Genomic DNA, 15,547 nt, shown 5'->3' with positions numbered 1-15,547 from the left:
TCCCAGCAGTCATGTGGATAGTTTTCGCCAGAGATCTCCTTTAATCGTTTCATTTTCAGTAATTGTATGACATTGAAACCGAGAATTTTTGAATACACAAGTGTGCAACCCCCACCATCAGCTGCTTATCCCCTATCCTGTGGATAGGGTATAAGTAAATGTTCACCTGAGTTCTCCTTAAAATACCATTTGTATATGTACAGGATTAGGGGAAAGAAAAGCAGTATTTAAAAAAAAAATAAAATATGGCAGCTAAGCAGCTTTACTTAAATGGTCATGACGTTAAATATCGGACACATTTCCAGTAAGCCAGCACTGCTTCTTTTGATTTAAAGCCTATGGTTTTCTGTCTAACACAACTATAACCAAATCTGATTCTAATGATAGCCTACAATAATTTCAACTGATAATTATAAATAAATCTAAAGTGCTAAGAAAATCTGTGTTTTCAAGCAGGTCCAACTGCAGCATGTGAACAGGAGCCCTGTCCAGCTGTCAGCAAAAGCTGGAAAAGCTGAAAGGTCATGGAAAAGAGTAAAGGAGACAACGAGAACAGTAATTGTAGGTAGAAAAAGGGCACAATAATAGAGCTGGGTTCACATATGTCAGGGATCCGGCACAGCCTAAACTCGATTTAACTGATGACAAAACTGCATCAGTAGAAAAAGAAACATAGCCAGCACATCTAATACATAGGTGCACGCTGCTGTGGCAAAAACAAAAAATACATTTGCAGCAGCACTCTTGGTCCCCCCCAAAAAAAGGGAGGCTCTTAGTGGACTTTTTGATCAAAACTGCATCAGTAGTCAGTTTCGGATCAGACATTCATTATTGTGAATGCAGCAAGTTGCGTTCCCCTGTCAGGAAGTCCATGCTGTGTGTTCCACAACCCGGAATCTAACTGGAGATGCCGAATGAATGTGAACTGTCCCATTCTAATGAATAGAATCAGTTCTACAATCAATTTCCCTTTAGTGCTTTGTCTACAGCTCTGAGGGAAATGCCACCGGACACATGTGAAGAGGGTCAAAGGAGTTTGGGTGACCTAATGAGAACTGTGTCCCTTCAGCTTTCCTACCCTGTTACTATATTCACACATAAATATGACTATATTATGACCTATAAAACAGCCAAAAAAGGATTAAAAAAAAAAAAAGATTAAAAATGGACCAAATCTTATCTGGTAGTTTTCATAAAGTAAAATTACAGCTGTAAAATTGCTATTTTATAAATTTTTTTTTTTTTTGCATAATAGCATTTGCCTAATAATAATCATAATAGGTTTTTTAGCATGAAAAACAGACTTTTCTAGGCTGAAAATATGGACCAAAGGATAATAGAAAGCAATCTGCATTTTCCTTTTCTCGCCATTGGGAGCCAAATGAGCAAATGAATGCCGGGATCCCACAAACTAATGAACTGGTAGGAAAGGGATAAAATACATTTACACCTACTGAAATGATAGACATTGCAGTGCTTTTATTTCATAACTAGCTGAGTACCCGGCATTGCCGTTTTTTTTTACCTATTCCTTGTTGGGAAGGAAAATAAACAAAGGAGGAAGCTTTTGACTTCATATCCCGTCCTCCTATCCCGACCCGTAATGTGTGTACCAGGTTTTATTGAAATATCTCCAGCCGTACGGAAGTTATGTGGGTACATACATTTCCCATTGATTTGCCTGGGACTTTAAACAAAAACTCAGACCCTGGCAAATGGGGGTAGTTAAGGGTTAAATTAACTATCCTATATTTTAAGTGGACATATAAGTAACATGTGACCAAGTATTATCGAAATATCTTCAGCCGTTTGGAAGTTATGCAGTAACATATACCATATTTGTCGCCGTATAAGACGCACTTTTTCTTCCCCAAAACCGATCGCGGTGATGCCCTGTATTAACCCTTCAGACGCGGCGATCAAAGCTGACCGCCGCGTCTGAAGGGAAAGTGACACTAACCCGGCTGTTCAGTCGGGCTGTTCGGGACCGCCGCGATTTCACTGCGGCGGTCCCGAACAGCCCGACTGAATAGCCGGGTTAGTGCTTACAGGACACAGGGAGGGACCTTACCTGCCCCCTCGGTGTCTTCTCCATTCAGGGATCCCCTGTATGGCTGGCGCTCTCCTTCCTCTTTATCACGTCGTCGCGTACGTGCGTCGGCGTGCGTAACGACGTGATGGCGGCGACGGAGAGCGAGGATATCCGGCCAGCAGCAGAGACGTTCCGGAGCGACGGGGACATGGCGACAGCGATGGAGCGACATCCAGGGCAGCGGTGACAGGTCCGGAGCAGCGGGGACACGCGAGTATTACGTCCTATGAAGTGGTCTTCAATCTGCGGACCTCCAGATGTTGCAAAACTACAACTCCCAGCATGCCCGGACAACCGGATTTTGCACCTATAAATTGGGTGCGTCTTATACGCCGGTGCGTCCTATAGGGCGAAAAATACGGAATTTCCCATAGACTTGTATAGGACTTTAAACATAAACCCCGCCCCTGGCAAATGGGGGTGAGTAAGGGTTAAATTACCTATCCTATGTTTGTTGTGGACATATAAGTAACATGTGTGCCAAGTTTCATGTTAATTTCTTTAGCTGTTTGGACGTGATGCTGGAACATACATTTATACAAGTTGTTTGTCACACACATTAAAGAAGAATGGGGGAGATTTATCAAAACCTGTGCAAAGGAAAAGTTGCCCAGTTGCCCATAGCAACCAATCAGAGCGCTTCCATTACTTTGCAGAGGCCTTGTTAAAAATGAAAGAAGCGATCTGATTGGTTGCTATGGGCAACTGGGCACCTTTTCCTCTGCACAGGTTTTGATAAATCTCCTTCAACGGGTCTACTCCCTTGCATACGGCTCATATATGAAAACTCACCTTTTCTGGATGGAAGGTCTCCAGTCTGGCTGCACTCACTTCCCATGTAAACAATCTCTCCATCTTTGACCATTTCGTTCCACAGACTGCAGAACCCATCTCGTGTAAAGGCAAGCTGCAATGTAAAGAAAAAAAATATATATGTTTATTCCTTACACTTCAACCAATAACACCAATACGCATAGCTGAAATAAAAGAATGTGAATAACATAATTTACTTATTTGTATAGACTCACTATGGTACGCCATTATACTATGAGCACTACTCTCTCACAGTAGGTGGCATTTGTTATTTATTTTGTATTTTAATAAGACCTTTAATACCAATCTAGTAAAACTGATATTTGATTTTAATTTTTTTTTTTTTTTTTTTTTTTTTAGCAGCTTAAGTTAGCCTATAGCCCCTAAAACCCATTCAATTATCTGTAACTAGAAGAAGTTGTTAGTTTTACTTTATTTACTCCAAGTACTCATCTGGGTGGTGATGCACTGCCCAGATGACTACTTGGAGTCAAGTGTGCATGCATAAATGGACTACCCACTTGACTACTTCGCCCAGAATGAGAAGAGATCTACATAAATAAATCACAACTTTTCCTTTAACTTTTCCCACAAACACACATTGAGCAATAGATAGAGGTTTACCTCCATCGGTTCAGCTCCCCCTGCTCTAAGATGCTGTCAGATTGGACTGTATTTTTAACCCCTTAAGGACGAAGCCCATTTGGGCCTTAAGGACGCAGACAATTTAATTTTTACGTTTTCCTTTTTTCCTCCTCGCCTTTAAAAAATCATAACTTTTATATTTTCATCCACAGATTAGTATGAGGGCTTGTTTTTTGCGCGACCAGTTGTCCGTTGTAATGCCATCACTCACTTTACCATAAAGTGTATGGCACAACCAAAAAAATACTATTTGTGTGGGGAAATTAAAAAGAAAACCGCAATTTTGCACATTTTGGAAGGTTTCATTTTAACGCCGTACAATTTACAGTAAAAATGACATGAGTTCTTTATTCTTTGGGTCAATACGATTAAAATGATACCCATGAAAATGTACTTTTCTATTACTGTTGCGCTAAAAAAAAAAAAACTGTTTAACCAAATTAGTACGTTTAAAATCCCCCTATTTTGAAGACTTTTTCATTTTTCCGTATAAGCGGCAGTATGAGGGCTCATTTTTGGCGCCGTGATCTGTACTTTTTATTGATACCATATTTGTTTATATAAAACTTAATACTTTTTTTAATAAATTTTTTGGGGAATAAAATGTAAAAGAAAAAAAAAGTCCAAAATAGCTGCTTTTTTATACGTTCACCGTACGGTATCATTAACATTTTATTTTTATTTTTTTTTATTTTATCTTTTTACACTTTTTGGGGGTGAAATAGGGAAAATGGGACAATTTACGATTTTATTGGGGGAGGGGGTCTTTCAAATTTTTTTTTACTTTTATTTTTTACTTTGTTTACTTTTATTTTTACACTTTAATAGTCCCCATAGGGGACTATTTACAGCAATCATTCGACATGCTCACGTGCGAACACTGATCAGTATTATCTGTCATCTTCTGCTCTGGTGTGCTCGATCGCAGACCAGAGCAGAAGACCCCGGGAGACGGCCGGAGCAAGGTGAGGGGACCTCCGGCCGACATGCTGGATGATCGGATCGCCACAGCAGTGATGCGGGCTATTCGATCATCCAAAGTACCGCGATGCTGCAGATGCCGTGATCTATATTGATCACAACATCTGGGGGGTTAATGGCGGACATCCGCACGATGACGGATGTCCACCATTACGGGCGGGTCCCTGGCTGCTATCAGCAGCCGGGACCTGCCGCACATGACGCGAGCATCGCTCCGATGCTCACGGTTATGCATAGGATGTAAATGTACGTCCTAGTGCGTTAAGTACCACCTCACCAGGACGTACATTTACGTCCTTCGTCGTTAAGGGGTTAATGCAATAGGTTCTCTTAATAATATAGTGTGTTGACCCACGGTAATGGTGGGACCATGGGGTGTAGCGGTGTAGGGGGAGGGGGAAAGATGGTATTAACCCTAGGGGCAAGGTGTTGGTAACCCCTAATGTTCATAACGCCAGAGTTGTTTTTTGGGTACCGGAACCAAACGAACGGTATCTCCGCTATGCCAATGGCTAGGCAGTGAAAGGAGAGTCCACAACCAAGTTATGGTTTAACGGAGGCTTTGAGTTATTATCTTCTCAGCTAGGCCAGAATCCCAGAGAGGTGGCCAGGAACCCAGAAGGACCTCGCAGCTTGCTGGGAACAATTAGACTTGTAGTAGACTTTAGATAATTGGCTTGAGGCTTGACTAGACTGTAGATAGTCATGACAGCAGACATAGACTTGGACTTACTGGAATGACTGTAGATTTGAGGCCTTCCAGGTGCTGAACACTAGCACAGACATCTGGTCTCCACTGTTCCTCAGCAAGAGTGATGGTAGAAGAGCAAGAATTGAAATGGCCGCCCCCTTATATAGAGAGGGGGCTGAGCCAAGGCCCATTCGTCAAGCTGCGGGTCATGCATTAACCTGGTGCCCTCTGGGCAACATGTGTTAACATACATAACATGTAACTTCTCACAAGTCCTTTAGATGGCCTCTCACAGGTCCTTTATACTAACTATACATTAATACACTGACTACAATTCTATTACAATAAATGACAGTATAGTAACAGCAGGGGAGACACTGCAGGAGAGCCCCAGGTTACTGAGGGACTAAACCTGACAGGGCCTAAGTGTAGTGCAGGACCATGTCCTGTACTGGGACATCACAATAGTAATAGTTATACCGAGTGTATCTCTGTACAGGAACCTTCTATGGTCGCCTTCACACAACAGCTATTAGAAAACAACTTCACTACACAGGTATGACTTTCATATCTGTTGCTAAAGGAAACTGTACCTAGAATTACTACATGAATTGCACAATTGTACATTCTTAACCAACTGCAGCAGAATGGATATGTTTCCTGGCAAGAGTTTACCATTCAGGCTATGAAACTAAAAACCACCACAATAGAGCGACACATGTCAAATAACAGTGTACAAATAGTGTCTGGTATTGGGAAAGGAGTAAGCCAAGAGTACACATACTGTCAGCTCAGAAGGTTGTATTCTATTTACAGTGGAAGTAAACAGGTCAAGTTTTACCTATCGTGTAGTTTTGCCCAAGACCTGATTCAGGTATAATAAAAATGCACTACCTCTAATAAACTAGGGTACACTGTGCAAATGGGCACCATAATTGTCCATAAGAATCACCAATGATCAGTTCAAATTTAGAACTTGGCCTTTGTTAAACCAACTGCTAAAATCAGAAAGTAAGAATAAGATCATACGCTAACCAGAGAGAGAGGACCCTATTATGCCCTAGGAGGGAGATCTGTGGAATAGGTTGTTCTGGTCAAATCAGAAATTTTTTGGTCTCCAACTGGTTGATTAAACTGGGCCAAAAGTTATACACTAAAATTCTATAAACTACAGCACTCTTATGTTTGACCACTAGAGATTTGGAACAATCCAATGTTTATGGCATAGAAGAGACATGTTACCCGCACTCACCGCTAGGCTTCAGCCAGCCGATTCCGCTTCAACTGCTCACACAGATGTCACCGGTTCCAGACACTATGCAGGGTGCTCAGAGCACCCTGCATGGTGTCTGGAACCGGTGACATCCGTGTGAGCAGTTGAAGAGGAGTCGGCTGACTGAAGCCTAGCGGTGAGTGCGGGTAACATGTCTCTTCTATGCTATATATTTTTAGTGACTTAGTTCTTTCTGGTTCCCAGCACCGCCGGACTCGAACATTTAGGACTTCAGTCTCCTGCTGTGATAGAGGTACCGCAGGCCAGTGATCCTGATTACTTTGTAGCAAAAGTGCCACTATAGCTTTGAAATATTACAATCCAGTGTTTGAAGACAAACGAGTAAAAGCAGCATATACACACTGTGCTACGGCCCGTATGCCTGTCATTAGTGTGTTACGGTCGCTCGTGATTCACTGTATATTCTATATATATATGAATTATTAACACGGGTGTCCCTGCAGATGCTGTGGCAATAAATTCTGGTTAGAAATGTTCTCTGCTGAATAGCAGAAATCCCAATGCAGGGAGGGTTTGGGGCTTTTCTGGAGCTAACTGGTGGGGGTCCCCCACTTAGGAGTTCGATTGCATTTAGGTTACTTCATCCAGGTCACCTCAGTTCACAGACAGTCCTTGCCAGGTGGAAGTTGCCTGAGAAAGCAAACAGTGCTGATCAGCTGTGGAACCAGATAAGCATAATGGAACACCAACACTGAAATATGACTAGAGAAATTTTTTTTTGAGTTTCATAAATGTTGTGTTCCTGAAACTAAACTATGTCTAATCGCGTTTAGTTCCTTGCACTGAAGAATGAGGGGCACGGTTCTGTGCTTGTCTGCTATAACAGGAAGTAGAAGTGGGGAGGCAGTTGTGCATTAAAATATGAGCACCTCATCAGTGCCTGAGACTCCTGGGGCCTATGGCTACCTAGTCTGCCCTCTACAGTGTTCGAGCATTGTTGATGGGCAGAGTCTGGACCCAGGTAACATAGTGCCCGGACCTGAGAATTATAATATTAAAGCGTACCTGTCAGTCAGTCATAGTGCAAAAAATAAATAATAATTAATAATAAATACATAGTAATAATGTTACTCAGTACCTAATCCTGATCATGTACATATCATTTTTATGTGTCTAGGACCTATATATGCCTTACAAATAGCCTTCATATGTTGCTCACTTGCCTTTTGCTTGTGCCATTCTCCCTCACTGTGGATGACTTTTCTGCTCTGAGTCTGGGAGCAGCCTGGCAGTCTGCAAATCACTGCACAGTAGTTTTTATGCATACATTTTATATCTGTTCCTAGGAAAGCTGGATGCTAATCAACATAGCTGTCACTCTTTCACAGACTCCTGAATATCTGCTTAGCTTCTTTGTCATTAAGGAGTCAGAAAGATTTGGCTGTTCAAGCATGCTGGGAGTTGTAGTTTTGCAACAGCTGGAGCTGCAGTGTTTATAACGCATTGTGTTAAAGCAGTGTTGCCTTTAGCTGTTGCAAAACTACAACCCACAGCATGCCCACACATCCTTTGTCTGTAGTTTTGCAAGAGCTGGAGGCACACAGCTGGAGAATACACAGCTCTAAAACAGAGGTTTTACAAAGATTGTACCCCCCAACTATTGTAAAAACTACAACTCCTATCATGGGAGTTGTAGTTTAGGAACAGCTGAAGGCTGTAGTGGTGCAATGGTGATCTCCTATACTGGATACCAACATGCTTTATGGCCGGTATCCAGTATGCTGCAAAATAGAGTAGTCTGTCTGCATAAAGACAGATGACCCCTAGTGGTGGCTATTTTCATTTTAGATTTTTTAGTAAAATTGAATTTTTTTAAAATAAATTTAGATTTTAAAAAAATGAATCAGTAGTACTACAAAAAATTAAACTTTTTTCATAATGACAGTGCCTCATTAACTCCTTAAGGACGTAGGGCGTACCTGTACGCCCCGAGTCTGTTCCCTTTCTATAACATGGGGCCACAGCTTCATAGCGGCTCAGGCACGTCTAACAACGGCCGGGACCCGTGGCTTATAGCGCGCGGCACTGATCGCTGTGTCTCACGCAAATTAACCCTTTAGATGCTGTGTTCAAAGTTGATCGTCGTGTCTAAAGTGAAATTAAAACTACTGCCGGTAAGCTCAGTGGGCTGTTCGGGACAACCGCGGCAAAATAGCGGCATCCCAAACAGCTGGCAGACACAAGGAGGGTCCCCATACCTGCCTTCTGCGTCGCCGATCGCCGAATGACTGCTCAGTGCCTGAGATCCAGGCATGACCAGTCAAGCGTCAGAATCATCGATCAATGTTATCCTATGAGATAACAAAGATCGATGTAAAAGATCAGTGTGTGCAGTGTTCTAGCCCCCTATAACACTGCAAAAAAAAAAAAAATAAAATAAAAAAGGGAAAAAGAAGAAATATCCAAATTATAAAAATATACCATTAATTAAGTGTGCGAAATAGAACAGAAATGAAGCTGCACTCACCGAATCTTCTTGCAGTGCTATTTATTCGCTGAATATAACCGGTGGACAGGTTAGAGATGCAGGTGCGTGTAGAGCAACACGTGTTTTACGCTAGTCGCGCATCTTCTGGCTCTCAGTTACCTGCTCACAGCTTCTGTCCTTAAATACAGGCCTCCCACACTACTCACCTCAACGATAAATTAATTACCTGTACAGGTACCTGTCCAATCAGAACTCCATATGAGCGATGATGAGAGCCGCGTTCCTGAGCAGCCACTACTCCACACCACGTGGGCCGACCTATGTGCGCTCAGCCCAACCCACGGATCGGAATGAATTCCGACCAATGAGCAGCGCCGGCGCTACTAAGGTGCTTACCATGTGATTCGGAGTCATGGCAACCAGGACGCCAGCTCTCCTGCTTCGTTCTGGTGATGCTTCCGCATCTAAATCCAGGGGAATGTAGGAGACAAACAAAATGCAGAGGAAAAAAAAATGGACGGAGGGGTATATAAAAAGGGGCAATTTAAACCCACTATTTATCAAAAATATCCATTAAAGGAGAGTAATTGCGAGACAGAATAAGGGCAAAGGTGGTAAAACAAGAGAACACAAAGCTACAGTTACACTTGAAAAAATAAATAAATATATAAAAAAGTGGATGCATTTCATAAAAAGTGGGCCCTAATGGGCCTTCTGCGTCTGTCCGCAGGATCCATTTGGCCTCTTGCTGTAATAGTTTTTGCCTGTCACCTCCATTAAAAGGACATTGCACTAATTCTAAACCAGAGAATATTCGTACTTTAGGGTCACTATCATGTTGAATTCTCACATGCTGAATCATTAGTGGTGATCCAATGCCTGTGCGGATAGAGCAAAAATGCTCACGTATTCTAATATATAGACAACAAATCGTTTTACCGATATAGAAATATCCACAGGAGCATTGGATCACAAATACGACAAATTTACTCTTACAAGTAATTAAACTATTTACTCTGCACTCGATGCCTCCTACATTTAAGTATTTTGCTTGTAGATTAAATTCACAAAAGGAACACTGTCCGCAACGAAAATTCCCTTTTAAAGATGTTCTAGTGAGCCAATTAGTTTGTTTTTTCTTTGTATTGATGATTGGAGCCTAGCTCACTGGCTAAGGTTTTATTTCGTCTATACGAAAATAAAGGACCATTTTTTGCTGTCTCTGAAAGATCTGAATCTGCTTCAATGATTCCCCAATACTTTCGACTGGCATTTTGAATTTTAAGATCCATATCAGAATGCTTGAAAGAGAAAACAAATCTTTTCTTAGACTGATTAGGTCCACTTTTTTATATATTTATTTATTTTTTCAAGTGTAACTGTAGCTTTGTGTTCTCTTGTTTTACCATCTTTGCCCTTATCCTGTCTTGCAGTTACTCTCCTTAATGGATATTTTTGATAAATAGTGGGCTTAAATTGCCCCTTTTTATATACCCCTCAGTCCATTTTTTTCCCCGCATTTGGTTTCAGTCTCCTACATTCCCCTGGATTTAGATGCGGAAGCATCACCAGAACGAAGCAGGAGAGCTGGCGTCCTGGTTGCCATGACTCCGGATCACGTGGTAAGCACCTTAGTAGCGCCGGCACTGCTCATTGGTCGGAATTCGTTCCGATCCGTGGGTTGGGCTGAGCGCACATAGGTCGGCCTACGTAGTGTGGAGGAGTGGCTGCTCAGGAACGCAACTCTCATCATCGCTCGTACGGAGTTCTGATTGAACAGGTACATGTAGCAGGTAATTATAGTTCAGGTGAATAGTGTGGGAGGGGGAGGCCTGTATTTAAGGACAGAAGCTGTGAGCAGGTAATTGAGAGTCAGAAGATGTGCGACTAGCTTGAAACATGTGTCGCTCTACACGCACCTGCATTTCTAACCTGTCACCCTGTAATGTTCAGCAAATAAATAGCATTGCAAGAAGATTCGGTGAGTGCAGCTTCATTTCTGTTCTATTTTGCACACATTTATTGTGATTATTTGGAAGCTTTGCAACATTGATTCAGTAAGAATACAGCAGTACACACTTAATTGCTCCAATTTGCAACAGGAAAAGTTAGTCTCTAGTGCCAGCCCATTCCCTCTCTGTTGTAATACCATTAATTAAACCGCACGGTCAATGGCATACGCGCAAAAAAATTCCAAAGTCTAAAATAGCGTATTTTTGGTCACTTTTTAGATCATAAAAAAAATGAATAAAAAGCGATCAAGAAGTCCAATCAATACAAAAATGGTATCGCTAAAAACTTCAGATCATGGCGCAAAAAATTAGCCCTCTTAATCACCAATCCCCCCCCCCCCCATATGCGGAAAAATTAAGTTATAAGGGTCAGAAGATTACAATTTTAAACTTATACATTTTCGTACATGTAGTTATGATTTTTTCCAGAGGTACGACAAAATCAAACCTACATAAGTAGGATATCATTTTAATCGTATGGACCTACAGTATAAAGAGAAGGTGTCATTTTTACTGAAAAATTAGCTGCGTAGAAACAGAAGCCCCTAAATTTACAAAATGGTGTTTTTTTTCTTCAATTTTGTCGTACCATGATTTTTTTTTTTTTTTTTTTTCAGTTTTGCCACAGATTTTTGGGTAAAATGACTGATGTCATTACAAAGTAGAATTGGTGGCGCAAAAAAATAAGCCATCATATGGATTTTAGGTGCAAAATTTAAAGAACTATGATTCTTTTAAAGGTAAGGAGGAAAAAATGAAAGTGCAAAAACGGAAAAACCCTGAGTCCTTAAGGGGTTAAGGCAAAGTTGACACTCTATATTGGTCAATAAAACTTGGGTACAAAATATCTACACTTCTCAACATTGTAGACATGACATTATGGAAATGTTGATATGAAAACAATATTCAATACATCTCTTTCATTATTGGCATATCTTCAGCATGGAAAAAGAGAACCAGGCACAGAAATATGCATGCTTTGGTATGCTATCAATTAGGTTTTTAATGGTTGCCTGAAGAATGTTCTGCCACGCTGAATCCACTACCTGCAGCTCCCTTCGCAATTACAGACCAATGACATCCCAGATATGCATGATGGGAAAAAAATGTCTGCTACAGCCCATGGTAGCATATTTAGGCCACAGGGGTTGCTTACAGTAGCACAACCAACATGCATACCTGGTATTAAAGTGTTGAAAAACCATCTCCTTCAACACTTTAGAGAACTGGCCATACCACTGGTTACATGACCAAATCAAAGTAACACCGAGCTATTATTTTACCTGCAATAAGGGGGGGGGGGGGGGGGGTCTGGCTACCATACATTTTGCCAGCAGACAATTATCCAGAGAGAACGACTGGTGTGACATCTCTTCATGCAGATACCCACAAGGTCTCCAGACCAAACCCTGCCTATCATTGCACCCAAGAAAAAAGCAAAATTCATAGCTGAAAGCACAGGCCTCCCTTGTTTGTGTAGACACCGTTCAACGCACTAGGTTTGGTATGTGACATCTTATTCCAATCACTTTCTAGAATTGATCACTACGGGCCATTCTTCTATACTGATGATCTTTTCGTGCAGAGTTTTTCCTTCATGCACATCTTGCTGTCATTCAAATGTCTCTCAGATCAACAGTAACTGACGTCAAGAAACAGGAGGTGTCCCACAGTCATACTGTAAGTTTGTGATCTAATTTCTGAGGTTCCACATCGCTGACAAAATTTGCTTTCCATATGGCTTTTATACCACTTAAGCTCCTCCCACATGGCACAGATTAGAGATAAGTGCTTGCTTGATCATCTGCAGATCTTAGTGACACCTACCACTTTCTCAATTTGCATAACCTTACAGCTTGTCCTTCTGGGGGGTACAATTTCACTGTAAAATAATATGGCTGCTAAATAGCATTTCAGTGACTGCCTTCTTGCCTTATTCTCTAAAGTCTAAGGTTAAATTAAACCCTACTAAAATTCTTCCTAAAAAAAAAAAAAAATATGAAAAAAAACTGAATAATAAGGAATAACAAATTATACAGTTAACAACATGCCTATCCATTATGTACAATGTATAACACTATAGTGCTATTATTATAAATATTAAATAAACTTATGGCACAATTGGCAAATACAAGAGAATTCAGAAAGAGCAAGAGAACATTCCCTGGTTCAAAAGAAAGACCAGTGTCTGAAATAGATTCGGAGAACCCCTAATACAATAGTCACACTATATTTAGAAAACACACACCCCAGTACTAATTTGATTTATAAAGCCCCTACTGCTATATACAGTTTTTGGAATTATCCCCGTGGAGCATGTGTTACAGCAAGGGTGGGGTGTTGGCATAGAACCTTACAGGGTGTTAAGTAAATTACAAATCCTAAGTGCTTAGTCGCCATATTTAAATACCTACCATTCTTCACGGTATAGCAGGGATACTACAAAACACAGGGCTGAGATGAGGGTGTTGTACAGAGAAGAGTATACATATTAAATGAAAGCGCAGTCAAAGGGAAGATTTCCATTGGATACTAACAGGATGTGTGCCCAGATGTTTTTGAGCAAAGTATAGTGAAGGCTTTTTGTAGCTGATCAATGTATGAGAGAAGTAATCAAATGTTTTGCACTTAAAAGGGGCGTTTGAGGATTTTTTTCTTAATATTTTTCTCTAGCTCCTGTAAAATTACAAAAAACAAACAAAAGACTAACAAAAAAAAAAAAAACGTATACTTAACTCCCTCTCCTGCACCACCGCCACCACACTGACAGTCCATACTGTGCTGCACTTCCTTGTGTCAGTACAAGAACCAGCCTACTCAGCATCAGTGGGCAAGGCAGGGCACCACTCGAGCCACTGACTGGCTAAGCAGACAGGTCCTTGGGTGAACAGCAAAAAGGAGGACATGCAGCACAGTAGGGATAATCCCATGACAACAGTGGCTGCGCTGCAGTAAGTATGTGTCTATTTTGCAGGACCTCCACTATGTACCTGTATATTTAGGTTTGTGCAGGTGATGCTGCTGTCAGGAGAGGGATGTTTGTAAGCTATCTCAATAGTAAAAATAAAAAAAATGTATATTATAAAATAAATAATAAATTTTATACATAATATATATATATATATATATATATATATATATATATATATATATATATATATATTCTGTATGAAGCCAATTGGCTATATTTTACTTACAGGGGGAAAAAAATTTAAGTAACTGAAAAGACAGTACTTATAAGCAGCAGAGAAAAACAAAAATACAAATCAAGTAAATGAAAATATAGCTACAGGTAAATGACGTATTATTCAGGAAGTAAATAGAATATTCAATATGCTGTCAAAGAAATAAGACCATAGACACTTTGTGTGACATACACAAAGAACTTCAAAACTATTGGCAATACATTGTAATAAATAAAACCCACAGCGATGATGGAGGATAATCCATTTTTACCTGTAAATCTGTCTTCAACCATTTTGAATCAAATCTTGATTGTGCAACCAGTGTGAACTTCTCTGAAGACATCTTACTTGCGGTACACTGCCTATAACATACAATAGAAAGAAATAAGACACCACGACCAATATACTGACAATGCCAATTCCTATTTACCATAGATTTTAATGATTTTTAAAAAAGGAACAAAAGGAACTTTTGTTAGCCAAGGAGAGGATGAACACATCATAACTGTTGTCGAGCGGGCCCATTTGGATAAGGGATAAGGTATAAGGTCTAGGGTCTAGGTGTATTTTTGTCCCTGCAGCTATTGCCTGTGTGTGTCTATGAGGAGTCAAAATACAGGAAGTGAGGGTGGACAAGCAGGGCTCTGTGCACTAAGAAAAAGCAACTATAACACACCCCTAGCTCATACATCAAGATGATCCCGGGTTTGTCCTACCCTCACTTCCTGTGTTTGGACTCCTCATAGAGACACACACAGACCATAGCTGCAGGGACACAATTTTTAACTACCGTATTTATCGGGGTATACCACACACCGGCCTATAACACGCACCCTCATTTTACCAAGGATATTTGGGTAAAACGAAAGTTCTTTACCCAAATATCCTTGGTAAAATGAGGGTGCGTGTGTGTGCGCATGTGTATACCCCAATACACTGTTTCTGACCCCGCAGAAGCCCCCCAGGAAAGGCAGGGGGAGAGAGGCAGTCGCTGCCCGCTTCTCTCTCCCTGCCTTTCCTGGGGTCTAGAGCCCTGCTGCCGCCGCTTCTCTCCCCCTGGCTATCGGTGCCACTGCCCCATTGCCTCCCCCATCCTCGGTTTTATAATTACCTGTTGCCGGGGTCGGGTCTGGGCTGCTTCTGGCTCAGGTGTGGCATCTCCTGTCTCGTTGCTATGTGCTGCGAGGCTCAATGACGAGTGACGTCTTCAACGCGATGTCACTCGTCATTGCGTAGCGCAGCGCATAGCAACGACGCAGGAGACGCCACACCGAAGCCAGAAGCAGCGCCACTAATGTTCGTGACACCAGAGCGGTTTTCCCGATAACCATCCGAACAGTAGTATCGCTAAGAACAGTAGTACCACTATCCCGAGGTTAGACAGGGCAATAATAGTCCAAGACCAG

The 15,547-nt window shown here is 41.3% G+C and overlaps 1 protein-coding gene across 8 annotated transcripts in view; it reads right to left on the bottom strand.

Moving 5' to 3' along the window:
- The window catches only part of HERC2 (HECT and RLD domain containing E3 ubiquitin protein ligase 2), a 224,831-nt gene that overhangs the window by 196,041 nt on the left and 13,243 nt on the right, over positions 1–15,547 (bottom strand). For all 8 annotated transcript variants that reach the window (XM_056555877.1, XM_056555882.1, XM_056555880.1 and 5 more), the window contains exons 2-3: positions 14,413–14,503; positions 2,885–2,999 (exon numbers count right to left, since the gene is read on the bottom strand). In XM_056555877.1, the coding sequence (XP_056411852.1) occupies positions 2,885–2,999; positions 14,413–14,484 (187 nt within the window). In that variant the 5' untranslated portion in view covers positions 14,485–14,503. The remainder of the gene's footprint in view (positions 1–2,884; positions 3,000–14,412; positions 14,504–15,547) is intronic.

This window comes from Hyla sarda, chromosome 2 (genome assembly GCF_029499605.1).
Source record: "Hyla sarda isolate aHylSar1 chromosome 2, aHylSar1.hap1, whole genome shotgun sequence".
Taxonomy (NCBI): Eukaryota; Metazoa; Chordata; class Amphibia; order Anura; family Hylidae; genus Hyla; species Hyla sarda.
Note: the sequence above shows the minus strand (reverse complement) of the source record. Positions and strands in the feature narration are given on the sequence as shown.